At 44.8% G+C, this 27,758-nt stretch overlaps 1 protein-coding gene across 1 annotated transcript; it reads right to left on the bottom strand.

The window, feature by feature from the left end:
- Positions 1-1,837: 1,837 nt before the first annotated feature.
- Positions 1,838-8,812, bottom strand: LOC139252463 (probable G-protein coupled receptor 139). Its single transcript, XM_070873436.1, has 2 exons — positions 8,632-8,812; positions 1,838-2,739 (listed from the first exon to the last, which is right to left on the bottom strand). The coding sequence occupies exons 1-2, from the start codon at positions 8,810-8,812 to the stop codon at positions 1,838-1,840; spliced, it is 1,083 nt and encodes a 360-aa protein (XP_070729537.1).
- Positions 8,813-27,758: the final 18,946 nt, after the last annotated feature.

Here is a 27,758-nt window from a genome sequence, read left to right as displayed (position 1 = left end):
TTAACTTGTTTCTCTCCGCTGTGAATCCACTGCAGTTCCACGGGGTTCGTGGACTTAGTGAATCCCTTCGCACGCCCGTGGCAGATAAACAATCTCTCTCCAGTGTGAACTCTTTGGTGTGTCAGCAGATGGAACGAATGCGTAAAGGACTTTCCACAGTAAGAGCCTCTGAGTGGGAGTTCTCGTCAGTGTGAACTATCGCGTGCTTCTGCACACCGGATGACTGATTGATTTGCTTCCCACACACGGCACAGAACTCCCTCCCTATGATGTGAACACGCTGTTTTCCAAATATCACTATTACTAACCTAACGTTTTTGGACTTCACAATAACTTGCCTAAATTATGGCTCCTCGATTTCGCACCCAACGCATCATTTGTCGGCGTGGAAGTAAGCCCTCTTCATGCTTGACCAATCTTCAAGAATTTTTTGAGGATTTAACGACTAGAGTGGACAAGGCGGAACCAGTGGTTGTGGTGTCTTTCAAAAAGCGTTGGACAATAGACCACACAAGAGATGGTTGAGCAACATTAATGCTCATGGTATTGGTGGTAATATTTTGACGTGGGTAGAGATCTAGTTGGCAGACAGGAAGCAGAAATTCGGGATGAACTGGTCCTTTTCAGAAAGGCAGGCAGTGACTCGTGGGGTGCAGATGGGCTCAGTGCTGGGACCCCAGCAATTTACAATATACATCAATCATTTAGGTGAAGGAATTGTGTGTAATATCTCCCAGTTTGAAGATGATACCAAGCTGGGTGGCGGTGTGAGTTGTGAGGAATATGCAAAGAAGCTGCAGGTTGAATTGGACAGGTTAGGTGATTGGGCAAATGCATGGCAGATGAGGTATAATGTGAATAATTGTGAATTTATCAATTTTGGCGGCGACAACGTGAAGGCAGAATATTATCTGAATGGTGGCTGCTTAGGAAAAGAGGAGGTGCAACGAGACCTGGGAGTCATGGTGCATCTGTTATTGAAAGTTGGCAAGTGGTGAACAAGACAAATGGCATGTTCGCGTTCATAGCGAGAGGATTTGAGTATTGGAGCAGCAGGTCTTACTGCAGTTGTACAGGGCTTTGGTGAGACATTACCTGGATTATCATGATCAGTTTTGGTTTCCTAATCTGAGGAAGGACGGTCTTGCTATTGAGAGAGTGCAGCGAAGTTTCACCAGACTGATTCCCGGGATGCAATGGCTGGCCAATGAGAAGAGATTGGATGCACTGGGCCTGTATTCACTGGAGTTTAAATGAATGTGAGGGACCTCTTCGAAACATATAAAATTCTGACGGGACTGGACATTTTAGATACAGAAAGAATGCTCCCAATGTTGGGGAAGTCCAAAGCTACTGGTCACAGTCTAAGGATAATGCGTAAGACATTTAGGAACGAGATAAGGAGAAACCTTTTCACTCAGAGAGTTGTGAACCTGTGGAATTCACTACCACAGAGAGTTGTTGAAGCCAATTCGTTAAATATATTCAAAATATGGCCCTTACGGATGGATCAATGGGTATGGAGAGAAAGATGGAACGGGGTACTGAGGTGAACGATCAGTCATGATCTTATTGAATGGTGGTGCAGTCTCGAAAGGCAGACTGGCCTACTCCTGCACCTATTTTCTATGATTCTATGTTTCTATATTTCGTGGCACTGCCTATGATGCTGATGGTGATTCACCCGGACTGCAGGCCCCTCACAGGGCGCCCGTTGTCATCAGTGTGTGAGTGAGAGTGTTATTATTCACGCGAATCACTGGCCACGCGGGTGAGAGCAGCTCGCTCACAATATCAGGACACAGGGAGTCTGATGCAGGAACGTTTCTGCATCCTCTCATCGTTTAATTAATTTCAGAATCAGTGTGAAGGGATATTTCCCTACATTCTTCAACTGCTGTCTGAACTTAGTCTGGGTCACGGCATAAATTGCCGTGTTTGTGCAGCAACTCAGCAGCTGCAGCATTATTCCAACGTCCATTACATAAATAGGTATATATACAGAATCATACCCCAAAAAGTACATGTGGGTCCAGATAGAATTCACCATAAGCACCGTCCACAACAGGATGAAATTGCCGGAGATAACAAACAGTAAAATGATAGAATTCCTGCGGCTCGCCATCTCTGGGTCACTGGGACACTCCCCACTGCTGGCACCCAGGAGTTGCCTGCGGGCTCTGCTGGCCAATATAATATGCCTGGCGGTGACAGTATTGAGCAGCAGAATCAGAGCAAATGGGATACATGGGGTGAGAATATAATGAATGAGTGTGATTGCTCCCCAGACCTGTGAATTCAGAACATCTTCTGTTATATAGCAAAACCAGGGCATGTTGTCAAGTATATAGAAACCTGTCAACATAAAATACCAGAAAATGTTCTTGAACCCGCTCAGCAAAGTCACGGTTCCCAGAACCACAGCCGCCGTTCTCTCGGTGCAATATTTAGTTTTCAGCTTCTGGCAACAAATGGCCACAAAGCGATCAAAGGTGAAACTGACGGTGAACCAGACAGAACAATCTGTGGCTGCGTGAAGTAAGACGGCGTGAATATTACACACATGGATGGACCGCAAGAAATGGAACTCTTTCTGGTAAAGAATCCGAATGTGCCTCAGTATCAGGTCGAGGATAATGATCAAGAGATCTGTCACGGCCATGGCCACCAGATAGCGAGTGACACATCTGGAGAGACCGCACTTTCCACGAGGCAGGATCACAATCGTCAGGATGTTAACTATCAGGCAGGGAAATAAACAGGTAAATTAAACGTTAATTTGGGAGCAAGGAATAAACTCCAAACTAAAATAATTAACAATCTTTGACAAGATAATCACCAACTAAATTCAATTATCAGCACTAAATCAGACGAACCATCCCACAGTCAATGAGCCGCCAAATGCTTATGTAACATCATCATCATATGCAGCCCCTCGAAAGCGAGAAAGACTTGCTTCCACGCTAAAAGTGAGTTATCAGGTGACTTGAACAGTCCAACATGGTAATTACAGTCTCTGTCACAGGCGGGACAGAGAGTGGTTGAAGAAAAGGGTGGGTGGGGAGTCTGGTTTGCCGCACGCTCATTCCGCAGCCCTCGCTTGGTTTCTACATGTTCTCGGCGACGACTCGAGGTGATCAGCGCCCTTCCGGATGCATTTTCTCCACTTCAGGTGATCTTTGGCTCGGAACTACAATGTGTCGGTGGGGATGTTTAGTTTTAATATGAAGGCTTTGAGGGTGTCCTTGAAACGAGCATTTGAAGTATTTGGACACAAATGGAAGAGATTAATTGTTGTAGCTTTTCACCTGTTGGTTTCCACTTGTGCAGAGAATATTAGACGAGAAAATATGATAGTTTGTTCATATTCTAAGTACCTAAGTTACAATCAGCCGGGGTTTTTTATCCTGAAATACAACTATTTTTGATTGAAACTAGATATGACTTGCTCCCTCATTATAGAAACATAGAAAATATAGAAAATAGTTGCAGGTTTAGGCCATTCGGCCCTTCGAGCCTGCACCGCCATTCATTGAGTTCATGGCTGAACATGCAACTTCAGTACCCCATTCCTGCTTTCTCGCCATACCCCTTGATCCCCCTGGTAGTAAGTACTGTATCTAACTCATTTTTGAATATATTTAGTGAATTGGCCTCAACAACTTTCTGTGGTAGAGAATTCCACATGTTCACCACACTCCGGGCGAAGAAGTTTCTCCTCATCTCAGTCCTAAATGGCTTAGCCCTTATCCTTTGTCTGTGACCCCTGGTTTTGGACTTCAGCAACATTGGCAACATTCTTCCTGCATCTAACCTGTATAAACCCGTCAGAATTTTATACATTTCTGTGAGATCCCATCTTATTCTTCTGACTCCAGTGAATACAAGCCCAGTTGATCCAGTCTTTCATCATATGTCAGTCCCGCCATTCCGGGAATCAGTCTGGTGAAGCTTCGCTGCACTCCCTCAATAGCAAGAATGTCCTTCCTCAAGTTAGGAGACCAAAACTGCACACAATACTCCAGGTGTGGCCTCACCAAGGCCCTGGACAACTGAAGCAATACCTCCCAGCCTCTGTACTCAAATTTCCTCGCTATTAAGGCCAACATGCCATTTGCTGTACCTGCATTCCAACCTTCAATGACTGATGTACCATGACACCCAGGTCTCGTTGCACCTCCCCTTTTCCTAATCTGTCACCATTCTGATAATAGGCTGTCTCTCTGTTTTTACCACCAAAGTGGATAACCTCACATTTATCCACATTATACTTCATCTGCCACGCATTTTCCCAGTCGCCTAACCTATCCAAGTTACTCTGCAGCCTCATAGCATCCTCCTCGCTCTTCACACTGGCACCCAACTTCGTGTCATAAGCAAATTTGAAGATTCTACATTTAATCCCCTCGTCCAATTCATTAATGTACAATGTAAACAGCTGGGGCCCCAGCACAGAACCTTGTAAGTACCCCACTTGTCACTGAATTCCATTCTGAAAAGTAGCCATTTGCTCCTACACTTTGCTTCCTGTCTGACAGCCAGTTCCCAATCCATTTCAGCACACTAACCCCAATCCCATGTGCTTTAACTTTGCACATTAATCTCTTGTGTGGGACCTTGTCGAAAGCCTTCTGAACGTCCAAATATACCACATCAACTGGTTCTCCCTTGTCCACTCTACTGGAAACATCCTCAAAAAATTCCAGAAGATTTGTCAAGCATGATTTCCCTTTCAGAAATCTATGCTGACTTGGAACTATCATGCCACCTCTTTCCAAATGCGCTGCTATGATATACATGTGCAATAAAACCGATAACTGGAATGATATTACACTTTTACCATTGAAGAACTGAATTAAATCTGGTTGCCGGTGGTGTTGATGCACTTCAGTCCCTCCGGCAGCCACCTCTCGTGGAAGGCCGCGAACGTTCCGGTGGACACCGCGTGCTCCATCTCAAAGGACACATTGGCTTGAACGTATCCGCGGAAGAGAGGGAGGCAGCCGGGCTGAACGTTCCTCTCGACCGCCCGCTGCATGGACCAGCTGATGCTCCACTTGGCCATGTCCAGGAGCAGTCCGACGAGGAGGCCTTCTGACCTCCCGCTCCCCCTCCGCACGAGGGGCCCAAAGAGCAGAAGTGTACAGCCGGAGGCAACAGATATATCCACTCTGTTTCTCGCTGATAGACCTACTGAACTGTGACAGATCGGCATGGGACCAAATTGCAAATTCAAAATAAAGATTGGAAATATATGAATGAAATCTGGCTGAACGAACATTTTGTTTGTGAATGTTACTGACGCTTGTAATCCTGTTCCACCCATTAGAAGCACTGCCATTAATGCAGAACTTGAGATGGTGACAAAGGAGACACTGACTGGAACGAAATGATCAGCGGATATTTACCCGCCTGTAACATAGCGTGGATAGAACAGAGCGAACAGAGTTTCGCTTCCTCTGTTCAACTCCAAGTGAGAACAAAAGACGAGAAATTGGCTGATAAAAGGAAGGAATAAAATAATAAATAATGGACTGCCTCTTATATGATTTCTGAATTATTGCATCACAGAAAATAACGGTAAAACATTCACAATAAATAAATATTCATGAACCTCAGGATCTCTGAGATGATTCCAGTGATGCAATGATGCCACTTCCCAGAGAGGGCTCCCACCTCGCTCCAGGAGTTCACACCAACATCTGCCTAGATTACACTGCTCCCTCACTCAGTCTAGATATTTAATGAACAGGTTCGCCTACTTTACACTACTCCCACCTCTGTCGAGAAATTTCATTCCCAGGTTCGCCTAACTTCCAGTGCTCTCACGTCCATCAAGGGATTTCATTCCGAGAGCCAAAAACATTACTCCGATCCCGCCTCTGTGATTGGACCTGACACTTTGGAATGAACATATGATCTTGGCCGCAACTCCCCTTTCGTGCCCACTCCCTTAACTCCCTTCTCGTTTAAAACTCAGTCTATCTCCAGTGAATAAGATTCAATGAAGCTGCCTCCACAGCTTTCTGTCGAAGAGAATTCCAAAGATTCACGCCCTCCTGAGAGAATAAATTGCTTCTTATTGTGATATAAATGGGCGATCCCTTATTCTGAACCTATGGCCCCTGGTTCTAGATTTCTCCCACTAGAGGAAACATCATCTCTGCGTCTACCCCATCAAGCCCCTATAGAATCTTACACATTTCAATAAGATCACCTCGTAGTTTTCTAAACTCCAATGTATACACGCTCAACCTGCTCAACCTTTATTCTTATGACAATATATTCATTCCAGTAATCAACGTCGTGAACCTTCTCTGAACTGCCTCCAATGCAAGTAAATCCTTCTTTCACGAAAGTAACCAAAACTGTACACAATACTCCAGCTGTAGTCTTATCGACAACCTGTACAGTTGTAGCAGGACTTCGATATTCTGTCCCACTTGAAATAAAGCCAGACATTCTGCTGCCTTTTCTAATTGCGAGATGTACCTGCATGCTCACCTTCTGTGTTTTATGTACAAGAACACCCAGATCAATCTGGACCACAGCAATTTGGTATCTCTTCCCATTTAATGATAATTTGCTCATTTGTTTTTCATAACAAAGAAGATAGCGTCACATTTTCCACATTATACCCCATCTGCCATTGTTGTGGCCCACCCACATAGACTATCTATATGCCTTTGCAGATTTTTTGCGTCCTCCTCAAAACATTCTTTCATTCTTATCTTTGTATTATCAGTGCTTCGATGCTGGTACACCTGGACAGTTCCATTGGGCGGGCCACATCTTCCGGGTGCCTGACACAAGACTCGCAAGCAAGCGCTCTACTCGGAACTCCTACACAGTAAGCGAGGCCCAGGAGGGCAGATGAAACTTTTGAATGAAACGATCAAAGCTTCCTTGATAAAATGCAACATCCCGACCGACAGCTGGAAGTCCCTGGCCCAAAACTGCCTGAAGTGGAGGAAGTGCATCCAGCAGGGCACTGAGCACCTCGAGTCTCGTCGCCGAGAGCATGCAGAGACCAAGCGCAGGAGTAAGGTGGAGCATGCGGCAAACGAGTCCCACCACCCTTTCCTACAACCACTGTTTGTCCCACGTGTAACAGAGACTGTAATTCCCTTATTGCATGTTCAGTTACATAAGCACTCATTTTTAGAGTGGAAGCAAGCCTTCCTCCATTTAAAGTGACTTTCTATGATGATGACGTTGTATCATCAGCAAAGATTTAACATTTCACATAGATTTTAAAATTATGATGGGTTTTGATAGAGCGAGTATGTCGAAAATATTTCCAGTTGCACAATGGTGCATAACCAGAGGAGACAGGGTTAAGGTAATTGACAAAATAACCAGAGGAGAGATGGGAAGAGTGTTCTTTATGCAGTGAGCTGTTGCGATCTGGAATGCGACTTGTGAGAACACGGTGGAAGTAGATTCAATCGTTATTTACGAAAGGTAATTGCTTTATTGGTGGAAGGGGATATATTTACATTTTTCTGGCTAAAGAGTTGGGCTTCTGAGATAGTTCTATCCAATAGACGGCATGGACACGATGGACCGAGCGGCGTCTTTCTTTGCTGTATTAATCTAACAGTCGATGAGCAAGAGACAGAGACAGTGAAATGTGGAGAGACAATGTGAAACTGACAGAGAGACAGGGAGAAAGTGAGAAATTCACAAAGTGCCAGAATGAATGAGAAAAAGAGAATAGAGACAGTATGACTGGAGGACGTATAGAGGGAAGTAAATTAACATTTATTGGACAATTGGATAAATACTTGAAGGGGAAAAAATTGCTGGACTATGGGAATAGAGCAGGGGAATGGGACTAATTGGAGGGGGTGAGACCATGGTGGGATTTGAACACATGGATGAGAATAATAAAAATGAGGTATTAATTATTCGGGAGCCAATGTTGAAGAGCAGATTGTTGATGGGTGAACAGCACTTAGTGGAGTTAGGTTACGATCAGCAACTTGTTTAGGTGAGCTTTAACTTATAGTGGACTGCAACTGCGAGGTGGGCAAGGAAAGCATTGCAATGGTCGATTCTTGTTTCACAAATTCACTGGGTTATTGAGGCGAAGGAATGAGGTGACCAGTATTATGGAGATGATAATGGGCAGAACCAGTGATTCAGAGGAGAAGAGGTCAGAACTGAACTCAGGGAAAAAACAGAATGCCGAATTTGTGAACAATCTCGTTCAGATTCAGACATTGGCCACAGAGGGGACTGAGTCAGTAGATATACAATGTGACAAAGACTTCCATAGAATTAAGTGACATACTCAGTAATACAGTGAAATATGGAGTAGAGTTATAATTGTTGGATATAGAGACTTACCAGGAACACCAATTACAGGAAAGATTGTGGAATAAATTAAAATATCACTCGTACAATTAACAACGTATGCATAGTTAACAGCTGTGTGAAGAGATTTCCCAGGAACAACAACTGCATCAAAGATGAGAAAGCAATTTACAAGTCTTGTAATACAGCGAAATTTGGTTGCAGATTTAATAGAGACTACCAGGAACAAAAATTGCAGCAAGGAGGGGAGAGTAAAATATAAGATCAGTAAAACATTGAACGATGATTACTGGAATAATTAGATAGACTTACCAGTAAAACCAACACCAGCAAGGACGGGAAAGTAAATGTATTGAATAATACGAAATGCATAACGGATTCGCAATAACAATGACAATTCCTCATAATGTGCAACAAGAAAGTTAAAATACAAGATGAAACTCCTGCCATTTGTTGTAACATTCCAATCCATTATTTTCAGATTCTGATACATTGTTGTATCATTCCAATCTACTGTTCTCAGATTCCGACTCGCTCTCTGTGGAGCAGTGCGATGATCGCTGTTAGTGCCAGATGTGATGTATTCACTGTGACAATGGGGTAACACTTTGAAAGGAGTGCCTTATCAATATGAGCGAGAATGACTCCAGAGACACAATTCGGTGAATAGAGACTTATATTAATTACAGTCACTGAACAAATAGCTTCTGTAAACCCGTGGAGACTGATATTAATTACAATCCCTGATCAAACATTTTCAATTCACCCCTTTCAATCCAACACTTTATGTACCACAATAAAGTAGATATCCTGGAGTAGTTTTGATCACCTGGATGGGTAAGAGAGGAAGGTTCCCAGATACCTTTCCCGAAATTGACCTGGATTTTAAACTGTTTTTTGCATTTCCCGGGAGATCACATTGCTCCGGTTGGGTTGGAGTGTATAGTGTTTCAGTTTAAGGTGTGTCACAGTTGTGTGGGGCAGTCTGCTTGTCCTTGCTGCTCGATAGTTTTCCCCATTGTTAATGGTTCAAAGGATTAAATGTAAGCTTCAGGGCTGCTGACCGATGGCCTGAGTCTTTGCCGGCCGGCGTGGATATGATGGGCTGGAAATTGCCTCCTGTGTTGTAAATTTCTATGTTTCTATACAACTGGTCCGAATGGGATTTATGAGTGTTGCTGAGTGAAGGAATAATGGAAATGCTCAGGCCAGAATCTTTAATCCTCCCTGGATATGTCAGTGGTGACAGAGGACTGCAGGTTCGCAAATGGTACACGCTGTTCAAAAAAGGAGAAAGTGATAAAACCTGTAGCTACAGGCCAGTCAGAATAACGTCTGTGGTGGGGAAACTTCTAGAGGCCATAATCCGGTATGACATTATCTGTCACTTGGAAAAACATGGATTAATAAATGACAACCAGCACAAATTGTGTTAATGACGAAGTGTGTCAGAAAAACCTGATTGAGTTCTTTGATGTAATAACCTAAAGGTTTGATGAGCATAGTGCAGCTGATGTTGTATATATCGAATTTCAAAAGGCGTTTGATAAAATGTCACTTCATCGACTTGATAGGGAAACTGAACCTCATGGAATTAAAGGGACAGTGGCTGTGTGGAGACAACATTGGCACCGGAACAAATAACTGAGAGTGGCGGTGAAAAGTTGGCGTTCAGACAGAAGGGAAGTTTAGAGTGGTGAAACCCAGGGTTCTATATTAGTGCCAGTGCTCTTTCTGATAGAGATTAATAGCCAGGACCTAAGTCTAAAGGCATAATTTCAAATTTGCAGATGTCACCAAAAACTAATGTAGTTAGCAGTAGGGAGCGTAGCAGACATTCGGAGCACAGCGATAGTCTGCTTGAATGGGAAGACACATGACAGGCAAAATGAAACATGTGTGAAGTGATACATTTTTGTGAAGGAACATGACAAGATGCAATATAAGTTAAACAATACATTTTTTAAATGGCGTGCGGGTGCAGAGACACCTGGGAGTCGATGTGCACAAATCTTTGAAGGTGGCAGGGCAAGTTAATAAAACTGTTAAAATCGGAGGAAGAATCTTTGACATTATGAATCATCGGGTATGACAGCAAAGTGATTGTACTACTGTACTAATGATCCAGAGACTGAAGTAAAGATCCAATGGCATGAGTTCAAATCCCACCACGGCAGCTGTGCAATTTAAGGTGAATTAAATAAATCTAGAATTAAAATATTGTGTCAGCAATGGTGACCGTGTGGATCTCGGATTGTCATTACCCATCGAGTTCAATAAACTGTTTTCGGGTTTGGAAATCCCCCGTCCTTACCTAGTGCAGCAGCTATATGACCCCAGTCCCACAGCAATATGGTCAACTCTAAATAGTCCTCTAGATGTATCGATGAATTCACCAGCAGTTTCTCGGTGGTATTTGGGATGGACAATAAATGCTGCCCACACCACCGATTCACACATCATGAAGGTACAATAAAAATCTGTTCAACATCGGTTAATCTCTGCATGACGATTCGGCAGCGCACATTAGGAAAGCCTTGGAGAAGGTGTGGAAGAGATTTAATCATCATCATAGGCAGTACCTCGAAATCGGGGATTACTTGCTTCCACTCTAAAAGTGAGTTATCAGGTGATTGAACAGTCTAATGTGGGAATATCGGTGTCTGTACCAGGTGGGGTATATAATGGTTGAGGGAAAGGGTGGGTGGGACTGGTTTTCCGCACATTCTTTCCGCTCTCTGCGCTTGTTTGCTGCATGCTCTTGGCGACGAGACTCGAGGTGCTCAGCGACCTCCCGGATGCTCTTCATCCATTAGTGCAGTCTTTGGCCAGGAACTCCCAGCTGTCAGTGGGAATGTTGCTCTTTTTCAAGGAGACGTTGAAGATGTCCTTGTAACGTTTCATCTGCCCACGCGGGGCTCGTTTGCCGTGTAGGAGTTCCAAGTAGAGCGCTTGCTTTGCGAGTCTCGTTTCAGGCATGCGGACAATGTGGCCCGCCCAGCGGATCTGATGAAGTGTGCTCAGTGCTTCACTGTGGGGATGCTGGCCTGATCGAGGGCGCTAACGTCTGACATCCCAAGGGATCTGCAGGATCTTGAGGAGACATAGGTATTTATCCAATAATTTGTGGTACCTACTTCATACGGTCCACGTTTGTGATCCATACAGTAGGCTGGCTATGTCTACATATTCGGAGACCATGAGCTTGGTGCCAGATTTTATGGTGTGATCTTCCAACACTCTCTTCCTCATGCGACCGAAGGCTGCGCTGGTGCACTGGTACCCCCAGAGAGAGTTATAAGTAGATACAAGCAACTGTGATTTTTCCCGTTCGATCAGAGAATATTAACGAGAGATTTAATAGAGGTTTTCAAGAATATGAGGGCTTTGGATAAAGTAACTGAAGAGAAACTCTGCCAGTGGTCGAAGAGTTGTTAACCAGAGGGAAGAGTTTTACGAAAATTAAAAGAGGGAAGATGAGGAGAATTTGTCTTACACTGCGAGTTTGCATCATCTGGATTGTTAACACTGAAAATGGGATGGAAGCAGATTTAACAATAACTTTTCAATTTGCAGATGACACAAAGAAGAGTGGGAAAGCGGGTTGTGTGGAGGACACAGAGAGGCTGCAAAGAGATTTGGATAGATTAAGCGAATGGGCTAATTTTGCCAGATGGAATACAATGTCGGAAAATGTGAGATCATCCACTTTGGAAAAGAAAACAGTAAAAGAGAATATTATTTGAATGGGGAGAAATTACAACATGCTGCGGTGCAGAAGGACCTGGGGGTCCTTGTGCATGATTCTCAAAAAGTTAGTTTGCAGGTGCAGCAGGTCATCAGGAAGGCGAATGGAATGTTGGCCTTCATTCCGAGAGGGATGGAATACAAAAGCAGGGAAGTCATGCTGCAACTGTACAGGGTATTGGCGAGGCCGCACCAGGAGTACTGCGTGCAGTTCTGGTCACCTTACTTAAGGTAGGATATACTAGCTTTGCAAGGGGTACAGAGACGATTCACTAGGCTGATCCCGGAGATGAGGGAGTTACCTTATGATGATAGATTGAGTAGACGATGTATTTATTCGTTGGAGTCCAGAAGGATGAGGGGTGATCTAATAGAAAAATTGAAAATAATGAAAGGGATAGACAAGATAGAGGCAGAGATGTTGTTTCCACTGGTCGGGGAGACTAGAACTAGGGGACACAGCCTCAAAATACCGGGGTGCACAATTTAAACGGAGTTGAGAAGGAATTTCTTCTCCCAGAGGGTTGTGAATCTGTGGAATGCTCTGCCCAAGGAAGCAGTTGAGGCTAGCTCATTGAATGAATTCAAATCACAGATAAATAGATTTTTAAAAATTCAGGGAATTAAGGTTTATGGGGAGCGGACGGGTAAGTGATGCTCAGTCCACGGTCCGATCAGCCATAATCTAGTTGAAAGGCGAAGCAGCCTCGAGGGACAAGATGGCTAACTCCTGTTACTAATTCTTATGTTCTTATGTTCTTATGTAATTGCAATCAATACTGGAATTCCGGTATTTGAAGGGATCTGGGAACAGAACACGGGTGTGGGGCTGATTGAATAGCTCGATCACAGAGCCTGGAGCAGCATCATGAATCGAATGGTCTCTTCTGTGCTGTATGACTCTGTGGTCCTGTGATACCAGAAGCTATTGAGTCCTTGTCTCGTGTGTAGAATCGATGCTGTGCTCTTTTTGAGCCTGTTTCTAATCGTTACTTGTGCTGTGATAAATGCAATAGCTGAAAAGCAAGCACAGTTTAAAATAGAGTTTAAAAAAACTGAAATCATGAAATAATTATGATACCAAAAATGGGGCCATGATGATAAAATCGTTACCAATAAATCCAATGATAATTTCAGGAGAAGCCTCTGTAACCAGCGAAGTGGGAATGGGGAACCAACCTCCAGAGGCCGTGGTTGAGGCGAATAGTACAGAACCATTTAATGGGAAGCAAGATCAACAAATTAGGCATAAAACATTAGAAGATTCTGCTAATACGGTAAGATGCAGAGTTGTGGGTGTTGTGTAGGTGTAGGTTGGTGGTGTGTGTGGTGCATAAACGCCAGCATGGAACAGTCGGTCCGATTGTCTGCTTTGTGTGCTGTACGTGATATGTCATTTGCGTAGCGGAGCATGAGCCCCGCTCTGATCACATCCCGCGCCGGGATTCAATCCACGCATTATAAATCATTGCTCTGATACCTATTACATTATTTGTATCTATTTCCTCTAAGTATCTCAATGATAAATGTAACCAAATCACAGATGAAGGTTGCAGCAGAAGAGAAGCTCGGGCAGGAGGACAGACAGTCAAAGTTATGAAGGAGGAAATCACGATGGTGACAGAACATGATGCCACCGCTGCTTCAATCGCAACACTCAGCGCTGACGAGTGAAGGAAGTGCCTGAGGAACATGAACCCCAGCCAGAGACAGAAACTGCCAGGCTGAACAGAATGAGTTTAGTAATAATACGACTGACCAACAAAAATGCTGCATCTGTGTTCAATGCTCAGCAATTTGAGGCATGGAGAATGACAACCAGTTCAGGTTAATTTGTACCATCGGCAGGGACATCACAGGGTTAGTTACACAGTAAATTGCTCTATACACCGTCCCATCAAACACTCCCAGTTCAGGTACAGCACGATTTAGACACACAATAAATTTCTCTCTGCACTGGCCCATCAAACACGCCCAGGGCAGGAAAAGCACGGGATTAGATACAGAGCAACGCTCATTCTACACCGTCCCATCAAACACTCCCAGGGCAGGTACAGCACAGGTTAGATACAGATTAAAGCTCCCTCTATACTGCCCATCAAATAATTCCAGCGCAGGTACAGCACCGGTTACAAATAGAGTAAACTTCCCTCTACACTGTCCCGATCAAACACTCCCAGGTCAGGTACAGCGGGGTAGATACAAAGGTAAGCTCCTGCACAATATCCAATCAAACAATCCTAGGACAGGTACAGCACGGGTTAGATGCAGAGTAAAGCTCACTCTAGACTTTCCCATCAAACATTCTCATGGCAGGTCCGTCACCGGTTTGATACAGAGAAACGCTCCCTCTTAACTGTCCCATCAAACTTTCCCAGAGCTGGTGCACACGGGTTAGACACAGATAAATCCCTCTCTACAATGTCCCATTCGGTGTGTTTTGGGCTCAGACCCTCACTGGGTGTGAGAAGAGCCGAACTCAGAACCAGCCTGGATTCAGTAACAGACTTTCGCAATGATCACTGCCTCCCCTCCCTCAGTGATTCCCCTCGCTGGGCTGCTTTGCTACAGTCTCCCCATGCGATCCATGACGAGATTTCAATTCCTCCTTCTGTCGCCCACTCTATATAAATTAATCCACTTTCATCCTGGAACGACTCTATTGACCATCTGCAAGGCCGTGGTTGAATAGCAAAGATGTTATCTGGCTATTGTGAAGGCCCTGAGCTATCACAACAAGAGCTATGCTTAAAACCACACCTCCGCATAAAACACACCAGATGACCACGCGTTGACCTCGGAATCAAAGGAACAATAAAGAAAGTCCAAAGATAAACTTGTACAACAATATGAGGCAAGTGACACCTGGATAAGCGACCAATTGGGTTTTCGATCATGCTTTGGAAAAACCAATCACGCCACTGTTCAGGTCTGTCCACGAGGTCACTCATGTGCCAAAACCTGTACAATTAACGTCTAATTTGTACAGTTCATTTGAGATCGTCTCAGGCGGATGGCAAGTGAAATGCTCCCCCTGTCCGTGCTGAAATAAAAAATCGGTGACCATTATTGAAGGTATCAGTCTGTTGATTCCGGGTTTGTTAATTGAATAGAAGGGCGATTCTCCCAATCAATTGGCGTAGTTTGCAGGATTCTGAAATGCAAACCCGAAACGATGTGGCAGCTGTTGGGGTGAATATCTTTTATTAAATACCACCTCCAAGTTGGAGCTGTTAAACTGTTTACGGGAAAGCAGGAGATCTACAGAGAGAACAAATAAACGCGACAAGGAGAGGTCGGAGATCAAGGAATAAGGAAAATTTGGGGTGTGAGTAGGCTAAAATGAGTTTAACCGGCGTGCGGTACAAACGACCAAGAATCGGTCAAAGACACGATGGAGGTTCAAGAGTAGCCCAATCAGGGAATGGTAGTCTCTTAGCAATCTTAGAAATGGCGGGGAATACGACTGGTGACTCTCAGGATCTATACGGAAAATGCTAGCAGGTAAAAACATAACACACAATGAGGGAATGAAGAAATAGGAATGGCAACCAGACGACACAATGGAGAGGCAGGCAAAGTGATTGAGGTGCAAGCCAAGGAATAAAGGAGACCGGGCTCACACGGTAGTTTTAGCCTGCTATCGGGTACAAAATAAAGTGATGGAAAGAAAGGATCAGATAATACAGGAGCTAAAAGCTAAAATAAAATAGATGGAAGAGGCAGAAGTAAGCAGTAGGAATGTTACAATATGTGCAGCAGTAACTGGTCGACCGACAGCGCAACCTGCACTGCCTGCACCGATAACAATATAACCCCCACTGGAACATTTGAGTGAAGAAATATAGAATCGTAGGGGACCACAGATGGTGAAGGGCAAATACGGGGAGTAGCTTAATCGGAATCGAGTCTCTCAGCCCAAGTCGCAGAATTAGTTTCCCTCACGGAAGCCCTCAAAGAGGCAAAAGGTAAAAGGGTAAATATATGTGCAGACAATCGATACGCATTTGGAGTGATCCACAATTACATGATAGCCTGGAGTCCGCGAGGTGACATGACATCGGTGCGAGGAACAATTCGACACGAGAACATATTTACCGAACAGGTAGAGACTTCCCTCCAGCCCCAGGAATATGCAATAATAAAAATCAAACCCCATAAGAAAATAACAGACCGGCATCAGCAAGGCAATACATAAGCAGATGAGGCACGTTGGAAATTGCCAGAAGCATGGGACCAATGGGCTAAAATAAGCACCTGTGCGCTTGTGCCGGAAGAAATAAATATGTATAACGTACAGGAGGCAAACCTACAGCAGGGAAATGTTGAATGGAAAAGGCAGGAAGCTAAACAAGGAATGGATGGAATCTGGAGAAAATATTGTAATGTGATAGCCCAGGGTGCATCCGACAACACCTACTGAGTGTATAGCACGGATATGCACACATAGGTAAGATATGCATGACGAGTTCAATATCCCGATGTTGGTGGTGGAAGAGAATGGGAAGAGATAAAGAAAATTACTGTAGGAAGTGCTTAACATGCGCAAAGCATTACCTTGGTGGAAAAACAAAGTTGAGAATGAGAGAGCAATCCCGACCAAAGGGAGCATGGTAAAACATGCTGACAGGCTTCATGGGCCCACTGTCAAATCACCAGGGGATAATGTAGTGCTTGGTTATAATAGATCAATTCAGAAAATGGGGTGAAGCAATCACAACAAAAATTGCTCCATGAGACGGTGGCTAGAATATTAGCAGAAGAAATTATACCAAGTTGAGGATTGCCCTTACTGATAGACTCAGATCAGGTTACAAACCTCACTGGTCAAGTAATGAAATAAACATGCTGCCTAATGGGAACCGGGCAGAAATTCCATATCCCCTATCATCCGGAATCATCCGGATTAGTAGAACGAATGATTAGGACCCTGAAGAAGGCACTGGCCAAGTGATCAACGAAAGAGGAAAAGGATGAGTAGATATAGTGACTCTCATTTTAACGAAGTTCAGGGCGAGCCGAAACCGGACCACTAGCCGCACGCCTTTCGAACTAATGACAGGAACAGCAATGAGATCACCTGCGTTTCTTGTGATGGGGAGTGATGATATCGGACCTTAGTCAGATCCTACCGGGACGGAGTAGGGAGACTAGTGACGCAATTATTTTAACAATTACAAGATCTGAGGCATACACCAGGGATCAGCATGTGATCAAGGACTGGGAAGCTGGCACCAAGGAACAAAAGGCTCAGAAACCACAGATTGGGAGCAAGGTAACGATAGAAATATACGCCGAAAAGCCAGGATTCTCAGCAAAATGGACAGCCACTCACCAGGTAATAATGGTAAGCGACAGCTGCATGTTTGTGGCGATAAGGGGAACCGGACGGTGGACACATTGGATACAGTTAAAACATTATGCATAACATGAAACCCTAACCGACTGGTGATGCGCGGAAAACATGTTGTGTTTTACAGGACCTGCGTCCTAGTCGGAGGAATACTGGGTAACTCCATCTTATACCACGACCCAGCGATAAGTTGTCCAGAGGGCTATCAATAAAATATTTCCAATACAAACTCAATCTTTCACGGAAAATGCAAAAGGGGGTAAATTGAAGTGGAACGGACAAACCTGAAAAAGTGTCCGTCATGGCTGAACCAATCATGGACATGCACGAATAGCTCGAACCAAGGAAATCCACACAAGTGTGTGTGGGTAAGATAAAACATCACCAGGGAACTGGAGGGGACTACACCCAAGCCCATTCGTGTATCACAATGCGGTAATGGTTACTTTTGGGGAATGTTCTTGTGTAAGATAGAGATCCCAAACATCACAAGAGCCCAAAGCAAAACGACCCCAGAACCACAAGGATGCCCAATCATTGACCCAGGAGTTCAAGCAGAGGATTAGAAAGGAAAATAACGAAAGAAAAAATCCACATCATGGTATGCCAAAGTATAACTACAAGATAGAGGCAGAGCGGTTGTTCCACTGGTCGGGGAGACTAGAACTAGGGGGCACAGCCTCAAAATACGGGGGATACAATTTAAAACCGAGTTGAGAAGGTATTTCTTCTCCCAGAGGGTTGTGAATCTGTGGAATTCTCTGCCCATGCAAGTCGTTGATGCTAGCTCATTGAGTGTATTCAAATCACAGATGGATAGATTTTTAACCAATAAGGGAATTAAGGGTTACGGAGAGCGGGCGGGTAAGTGGAGCTGAGTCCACGGCCAGATCAGCCATAATCTATTTGAAAGGCGGAGCAGGCTCGAGGGGCAAGATGGCTTACTCCTGTTCCTAATTCTTATATTATACAGAGTATAAACACAAGGAAGTTATTCGAAATCTTTGTAAATTAGAGATGAGGTCTAATCTAGAGTAATGTGTCCAATTCCTGGCTCCACGTTATATGAAGTATATCTGCCTTGAAGATGATGCTGAGTGATTTAACACAAAGATCCCAGGGATGAGGGAATCCCATGACATGGAGAGAATAGAGAGGCTGCGATTCTTCTTCTTCGAGCAAAGTGGAATACGACGAGATTTAACAGAGGTGTTCAACATTATTGGATTTATTTACAGGACAGATAGGGTAGACTGCTTCCACTGGGAAGAGGGGCTGTACCATCGGACACATATTTACATAAGAACATAGGAACATAAGAAATAGGAGCAGGAGTGGACAATATGGCCCCTCGCCACTGCTCCGCCATTTAATATCATCATGGCTGATCCGATCATGGACTCAGGTCAACATTCCTGTCCGCTGCCAATGTCCCCGTATTCACTTATCGGATTAGAAACTGTTTCTCTCTATCATAAAGTTATTCAATGACCCAGCTTCCTCAGCTCTCTGAGGCAGCGAATTCTACAGAATTACAACCCTCTGAGAGAAGAAATGCCTTCTCATCTCAGTGTTAAATTGTCGGCCCCTTACTCTAAGATTATGCTTACTAATTCTAGTCTCCCCCATCAGTGGAAACATCCCATTTGCATCCACTTTCTCGAGCCCCTCGTAATCTTATACGTTTCGATAAGATCACCTCTCATTCGTATTTAAGTTAGATACCAAATAAATAGCCACTGGGCTGATGAGGAGAGTTTTTTATGCACCACGTTATCATGATCTGGAATGCACTGCTCGAAAAGGTTTTTGAGGCCGCTTCAACGGTAACTTTCAAAATGTAATTGGATATATCGTTTAAAGCGGAACATTCGCAGGGCAATGGGGAAAGAGCACTGTAGTGGGACTAATGGGTAGCACTTTCAAAGAGCCTACACAATCATGATGGTTCGAATGGCCTCATTCTGTGCTGTGTCATTCTGTGATTGCTTTTAAATGTAATTAGTTGAGTAATATATGACTTGATTTAGTATTAACTGTTATGGGTTACCATCCTTACGTTTACTGACTTGTTATAAGGGATAGATTAATGCATCGGGTTTTGGTTTGGGGAATAATGTGAACGTTGTTGGTAATAAAATCATTGATATCAGGCATGTGGCAAAAGCGACTAAAGAAAGGCTTACTGTTTGTGTACATAATGTCATGGAATCTGAGCAAGTAGATGGGGCCTTGGTTTCATATCTCACAAAAGAGAGCATTATGGACGTTGGCCCACTCCCTCAGTACTGCACTGGAGTGCCAGCCTCGAGCATATGCTGAAGTCTGTGGTGTGGGGCTGGAACCTCTGACATTCCGCCAATGAAGTGAGTGCTCCCATTGAGTCACAGCTGACACTTTGGTGCCAGATCTCGATGTCGAGTGCTTACAGTCGGAATTATCCTCCATGCCCTCCCTGTTTGGAGAAATCGGCCTGCTTTATTTGGTTATTCTATGCAGATCTTGCAGAAAAGGTCAATGGTATTGAGGAGCTATTGTTTTGAAGCCTGGAAAATATTTTCTTTGTTAACCATACCATTGTTGATAGCAGCGTATCGTGTTGCTGGAAGAGTACAAGAAAGTTCCATTGGTACAGGGTTTCTTTTATTTATCCGTTTATGGGATGTGGCCGTCGCTGGCAAGGCCGTGATTTATTGCCCATCCCTAACTGTCCTTGAGAAGGTGGTGGTGAACCGCCTTCTGCATCCGTTGTTCTCGGTACAACTGAATGGCTCGGTAGACCTTTTCAGAGATCACTTAGACCTAAACTAAATCTGGATCCGCGCTCTTGGTCTGGAGTCACAGATATATGCCAGACTGGGTAAGTACGGTAGATTTCACTGTAATGAAGGAGTTTAATAGATGGGCTTTTAAGACAATCCGGAAATGTTGTTTTCACTATTACGGTAGCTTTCTGGTCACAATTACTGCCAATAGCTTTTTATTGCAGATTTCATTAAATAACTATACCGAAATACCCCGGCTGCCATAGTGGGCTTTTATATCTCCAGGTCATTATTGGATTACTAGTCCAGTAACATAACCACTATGCGACCGTTCTCGGTTATGTGAATCGAAATGACTAACTGGCAAGAAACAGGTTAAAGATACCTGGGAACAGGAGGAGGTAACTCGTCTGTTTGTATTTCACGGGATGCCAAAAGCGTTGAGAATAAAGCAGTGATATCCTTTTCATTCCTCCGCGCCCTGTAGGATGGTGAATAGGGGTTGACGCTGCTCTTGACGCAATCTGCTACAACCCCTCATTTCCCCTTCACCAACAACCCTGAAAACATCAGTGAACTCCCCGACCATCAACAAGCGTCTCTCACTCAAATACTTGGTAGTTTATCATTAGGTACCAACCTACTGTATCCATCTGCTAATATTGTTGTCGAGATAGGATTACTTTTTCTCCGTAGAAAACAATGTCCTTCAAATTAAAACTTCTTGAATTATATAATTTTTACACAAATATATCTAACTATAATCTCCGGGCTCTCGGTCAGCACGATCATAGAATCATAGAAATTTACAGCACGGAAAGAGTCCATTTTTGACCTATCCTGTCTCCGCAGGCTGACCAAGAGCTATCCAGTCTAACCCAACCTTCAAGCTCTGGATCCGTATTCCTGTGGGTTACAGCAGTTTAATTGCACATCCAATGCTCTTTTTAAATGTGGTGAGCATTTCTACCTCTACCTTCCTTTCAGGCAGTGCGTTCCAGACCCCCACCACTCTTGGCATGAATACATTTCCCTTCAAATCCCCTCTAAACCGTCTACCAATTACTTTAAGTCTGTGACCCTGGTTGTTGGCCACACTGCTAAGGCAAACATCCACTCTATCTCGTCCCTTCATAATTTTATACACCTCAACAATGTCTCCCTTCTCTGTTCGAAACCAAACAACCGCTGCCTATCCAATCTTGCATCATAGCCAACATTCTCCAGTCCAGGCAACATCCTCTTAAATATTCTCTGTACCCTCTCTTGTGCAATCACATCTTTCCTGTAGTAGATGTGCAGGAATTGCACTCTAACTGTGGCTGAACCAGTGTTTTATGCAGTTGAAGTACAACCGGTCTGCTCTTATATTCATCGGTGATACTCTCAGTGAGACTGAATTAAATGTTCAGTTTGTATATAGTGGTTGAAGAAGAAGTAAAGCAAATCATTTTGTTGGTGTATGTTCCGATTGGGGAATTGGTACCCGTATCACTGAGTGTGTCACGTGTTCACTTCGAGTTGGCCTATTGATACGATTATATATTTATCTATCTCTTCAATGAAGTATATATGAGAAATAACAGGTTATTCTGCATCAGCAGAGGGGAGAAATCTCTAATCTTCTCCCATGGGACCTTGTATGTCCATTATTTCCTGAGCCATGATCTGACGTCTTATTAGAAAGCACTGGGCCAATGAGTTCTCTGTCAGTCCTGCGACAGAATACGATTAAATGTCCAAATTCAGAAAGTGGCGTGAATTATCGAGACATTTGAATAATTACGGAGAGGTAAAGACACTCTTTTGCACCGTGCTTGCATAACACAATTCAGACACCTTGTGTACTAGAATATATCCACATCTGCCAAACCAAACCAGTGCGATCTCATGGGACAGGCAAACAAGCAGAAACAAACACTCCAATTTGAGGGGAAAAATCTATGAAATTCCTCTGGGTACAATCTCTGTTATACAGAAGATCACTCTAACCGTGAATTCCCTGACATCCAGCTCTCAGTTGAAGGACTTTAGCGAAATTGCATTCACCACATGAAATGACACCTTGTTCCAGATGTCCATTAATTACCCGGTAAATAACCAGCTCCTTACATCTAAGCTAGTGCTAGCCTTATACAAGTTAAATGTGCGACCGCTGGGTCTGGTTCAGACTGGGACAGCGGCTGATTAGGGAGGGTCTGTTTCAGACTGTGACGGGGGCTGATGAGAGATGGTCTGGTTCAGACTGGGGCAGGAGAATGATTAGTGAGTTTCTGATTCAGACTGGGACAGGGACTGATTCGGGAGTTTATGGTTCAGACTGGGACAGGAGTGATTGGGTATTTCTGATTCCGACTTGAACAGGGACAGATTAGCGAGTTTCTGGCTCAGTCTGAGACAAGGACTGATTAGATAAGGATCTGCTTTGGTCTGGGAAATGGACGAATAAGGGAGATTCTGTTTCAGACTGGGACAGTCACTGATTAGGAAGGGTCAGGTTCAGTCTGGGAAAGGGAACGATAAGGGTGTTTCGGGTTCAGACTGGGACAGCGAAAAATAGGGAGGCTTTGGTCCAGACAGGGATAGGGACTGAATGGGGAGCTTCTGGTTCAGACTGGGAGCGGGGCTTATTATGGAGTTGATGGTTAAGTCTGGGACAGACTGGAACAGGTATTCTGGTTCAGACTCGGACAGGGACAGATTAGGAAAGGTGTAGTTCAGACTGGGACAGGGCTGATTCGTGAGTTTCTGGTTCAGCTTGGGACAGGGTCTGATTTCGGAGTTTCTGGCTCAGTCTGGGACAGGAACTGATTAGGGAGCTTCTGGTTCAGACTTTGACAGTGTCTGATTTGGGACGGTCTGCTTCAGATAGAGACAGGGATTGATTAGGGAGTTTCTTGTTCAGTCTGAGATTGGGACTGATCACACAGTTTCTGGTTCAGACTGGGCAGGCAATGATTAGAGAGATTCTGGTTCAGCCTGGATAGGGTCTGGTTAAGGACGGACAGGTTCAGCGTACGACAGGGACTGATTCTCGAGTTTTTTGTTCAGACTAGGATAGGACTGATTAGGAATATTTTGCTTCATTCTGGAACAGTGACTGATTCTGGAGTTTCTAGTTCAGACTGCGACAGTTGCTGATTAGGGAGTTTCTGTTTCAGTGTGTGAGAGGAACTGATAAGGGAATTTCAGGTTCAGTCTGGAACAGGGACTGATTAGTGAGTTTCGGATTCAGTCTGTGACAGAAACTAATTAGGGAATTTCTGTTCAGTCTGGGACATGGATTGACTTGAGAGTTTCTGGTTTAGTCTGTGACAAGAACTGATTCGGAATTTCCTGATTCAGTCTGGGACAGGGACGTATTAGGTTGTTTCTGCTTCAGACAGGGACAGATACGGATTAGAGTGTTTCGGGTTCAGTCTGGGACAGGGATTGATTATGGAGTTTCTGGTTCACACTGGGATTGGGACTGATTAAGGAGTTTCTATTAAATCTGGGACAGGGACTGATTAGGTAGTTTCTGGTTCAGACTGAGACAGGGTCTGATTCTAGAGTTTCTGGTTCAGACTGGGAAAGGAACGGATTAGGGAGTTTCTGGTTCAGTCTGGGCAGAGACTGATTATGGAGTTTTTGGTTCAGACTTCGAGAGGTACTGAATAGGGAGTATCTGGTTCAGTCTGGGAGAGGGACTGATTCGGGAGTTTCTGGTTCAGTCTGGGTTAGGAACTGATTAGGGAGTTTCTGGATCAGTCTGGGATAGGGACTGATTCGGGACTTTCTGTTTCAGTCTAGACAGGGACTGATTGAGATCTTTCTGGTTCAGACTGTGACAGGACCTGATTAGCGAGGGTCTGGTTCAGTCTGGGATAAAGACTAATTATGGAGTTTCTGGTTCAGGCCACGGGATGTACTGAATAGGGAGTATCTGGTTCATTCTGGGAAATTGACTGATTAGGGAGCTCTGGTTCAAACTGGAAGACGGACTCGTTCGGGAGTTTCTGGTTCAGACTGGGACAGGTACAGATTAGAGCGTTTCTGGTTCAGACTGGGAAAGGGACTGATTTGGGAGTTTCTGGTTCAGACTGCGACAGGGACTGATTAGGAACTTTCTGGTTCAGACTTGGAGAGGAACTGATTAGGACGTTTCTGTCTGAGACTAGGACAGGGACCGATTAGGGAGTTTGCGGTTCAGACTGGGACAGGGACTGATTAGTGAGGGTCTGGTTCAGTTTGGGACATAGAAACATAGAAAATTGTTGCAGGAGTTGGCCATTCGGTCCTTCTAGCCTGCACCACCATTCAATAAGATCATGGCTGAGCATGCACCTTAGTACCCCTTTCCTGCTTTCTCTCCATATCCCTTTTTCCACTGATCTGTAAGGGTAATATGTAACTCACTCTTTAATATATCCAATGAACTGGCATCAACAACTTTGTGCGGCAGGAAATTCGACCGATTAACAACTCTCTGAGTGAAGAGGTTTCTCCTCCTCTCAGTTCTAAATGGCCTACCCGTTATCTGAAGACTTTGTCCCCTTGCGATGGGCTTCCCCAACATCGGGAACATTCTACCCGCATGTAACCTATACTGTAACCGTCAGAATCGTATATGATTCTATGAGATTGGGACAGGGACTGATTTGGGAGGGTCTGATTCAGTATGGGACGGGGAATTGAATAGGGAGTTTCATTTTCAGACTGGGAAAAGTACTGATTAGCGAGTATCTGGTTCAGTCTGGTTCAGGGGCCGATTACTGTGTTTCCGGGTCAGTCTGTGATGGAGAGTTGTTTCGGGAGAGTCTGGGTCAGACTGGGAGAGTGAATGATTCTGGAGTTTCTGGTTCTGACTTGGACAGGGGCTGATTAGGGAGGGTTTGGTGCACTCTGGGATGGGGACTAATCGTGGAGTTTTTGTTTCAGACTCAAAGAGGTACTGAATCGGGAGTATCTGGTTCAGTCTGGGATAAGAACTGATTAGAGACGTTTTGGTTCTGTCTGGGATAATGACTGATTCGGGAATTTCTGGTTCAGTTTGGGAGAGGGACTGATTATGTAGTTGCGAGTTCAGACTGCGACAGGGTCTTATTAGGGAGGGTTTGGTTCACTCTGGTAACGGGACTGATTATTGATTTTCTGGTTAAGACGAGGAGGTGTACTGAACAGGGAGTATCTGATTGAGTCTGGGGTAGAGACTGATTAGGGCGTTTCTGGTTCAAACTGGGAAAGGGAATGATTTGGGAGTTTCTGGTTCATATTGGGAAAGGGACGGATTAGGGTGTTTCTGGTTCAGTCTGCGAGACGGTCTGATTAGGGCGTTCCTGGCTTAGACGAGGACAGGGACCGACTAGGGAGTTTCTGGTTCAGACTGGGACAGGGGCTGATTAGGTTGTTTCCGGTTCTGACTGGGACAGGGACTGCTTAGAGAGGGTCAGTTTGGGGCTGAGAAGCATAGAAACAAAGAAAATAGTTGCAGGATTAACTATTCGGTCCTTCGAGCCTGCACCACCATTCAATAAGATTATGGCTGATCATTCACCTCAGTACCGCTTTCTTGCTTCCTCTCCATACCCCTTGATCCCCTTAGCCATAAGGGCCATATCTACCTCACTCTTGAATATATCCATTGAACTGCCATCAATAGCTCTCTCCGGTAGGTAATTCCACAGGTTAGCAACGCTCTGAGTGAAGAAGTTTCTCCTCATCTCAGTCCTAAATGGCCTACCCTTTATCCTAAGAATGCGTCCCTTGGTTATGGGCTTCATCAAGATTGGAAGATTCTACCCGCATGTAACCTTCGTGTAACTGACAGAATAGTATATGTTTCTATGAGATTGGGGCAGGGACTGATTAGAGAGGGTCTGGTTCATTCTGGAACAGGGGTTGATTAGGGAGTTTCATGTTCAGACTGGGAAAGGGACTGATTAAGGAATATCTGGTTCAGTCTGGGACAGTGGCCGATTCGGGAGTTCCTGCTTCAGTCTGGGACGGGGAATTGATTAGGGATAGTCTGGTTCAGACTTGGAGAGTTACTGATTATAGAGATTTTGGTTCTGACTGGGACAGCGGCTGATTCGGTCGTTTGTGGCTCAGTCTGGGACCGGGACTGATTCAGGAGTTTCTGGTTCCTGTTGTGACGATGAATGGTTACGGAGTTTCTGGTCCAGACTGGGACAGCGACTGATTATGGACTTTCTGATAATGTCTGGGGCAGGGACTGATTGCGGAGTTTCTGGTTTAGACTGGGACAGGGATTGATTAGGGAGTTTCTGGTTCATTCGCAGACAAGTACAAATTAGGGCGTTTCTGGTTCAGACTGGGAAATGGACAGATTAGGGAGTTTCTGTTTCTGTCTAGGACAGGACTGATTAGGAATCTTGTGGTTCATACTGGGAAATGTTCTGAATAGGGAGGGTTTGGTCCATTCTGGGACAGGGACGAATTAAGGATTTTCTGGTCAGACTGGGAGGGGGACTGATTATGAAGTTTCTGGTTCAGACTAGGAGAGGGTCTGATTAGGGAGTTTTTGGTTCAGACTGGGAGTGTGGCTGATTAGAGAGTTTCTTGTACAAACTGGCAGAGGGACTGATTCGGGAGTTTCTGCTTCAGCCTGGTTTCGACCTGGTCGGTGGCTGGTGTAGTCGGTTTGGTTCAGTCTATTTCTCTCTGGTACAGGGGCTGGCGGGGACCGGTCTGGGTCAGTCTGGTTCAGACTGGGACGGAGAATTATGAAGGAGGTCTGGGTCTGTCTGGTTCTGACTGGGTCAGTGGATGGTGAGGATGAGTCTGATTCAGTCTGGTTCAGGATGGGACAGAGGCTGGTGACAGAGGGTTTGGCTCAATGTGGTTCACACTGCGACAGGAGATGGTGAGGGATGGTTTGGGTCAGTGTTTTTCATACTGGGACAGAGGATGGTGATGGAGGTCCACTTCCGTCTGGTGCATACTATGACAGTGCCTGGTGAGGGGGTCGATTTCACTCTGTTGAAGACTGGAACAGTGGATGGTGGGAGCATCTGGTTCAGTCTGATTCAATCTGGGACAGGCGCTCGTGAGGCAGTGTCTGTTTCAGTCTGCTACGGAATGGGACAGGAGCGAGTGGTGACGATTGTGCTTCAGCATTGAACAGGGACTGGTGGGCGGATCTGGTTCCGTCTTGTTCACCCTGAAACAGAGACTGGTGAGAGTATCTGAATCAATCTGCAACAGGACTGGTGAAGGAGAGTCTATGTCAGTCTGGTTCAGACTGGGACAGGGGATGATGAGTGAAGGTGTGGTTTAGTCTGCACAGGGACTGGTGAGGGGGCGGGGGGGGGGGCGGACAGGAGACCGTGAGAGAGGTTCTAGTTGACACTCGGACAGTGGCCGATGAGAGTTTTCAATTTATGACTTGTGGTATCAATCGAAGATGATCAGTGATTAATTCTCCCCCGAGCCCGAGTCAGCTTCTTCAAGGGAGTATAGCTGCTGTGGAGAAATGACAGAGCTGTTCACCTGTGGGGCCTGGAATGGGGGAGATATGTCTTCTCCGTTTCGTGACCCAATCGCTCATGTCTGTTAGCCAAAGTTTTGGGTTC

The sequence above is a fragment of the Pristiophorus japonicus genome, unplaced genomic scaffold (genome assembly GCF_044704955.1).
Source record: "Pristiophorus japonicus isolate sPriJap1 unplaced genomic scaffold, sPriJap1.hap1 HAP1_SCAFFOLD_47, whole genome shotgun sequence".
Taxonomy (NCBI): Eukaryota; Metazoa; Chordata; class Chondrichthyes; family Pristiophoridae; genus Pristiophorus; species Pristiophorus japonicus.
Note: the sequence above shows the minus strand (reverse complement) of the source record. Positions and strands in the feature narration are given on the sequence as shown.

What these genes read in the sequence shown, in the direction of transcription:
- LOC139252463 (XM_070873436.1), bottom strand. Translation starts at nt 8,812, where the DNA reads ATGTATCAGAATCTGAAAATAATGGATTGGAATGTTACAACAAATGGC. An exon ending in TGCTGGTGTTGGTTTTACTG is followed by an intron (nt 2,740 to 8,631) that starts GTAAGTCTATCT and finishes CCTGCCTGATAG; the next exon opens with TTAACATCCTGACGATTGTG.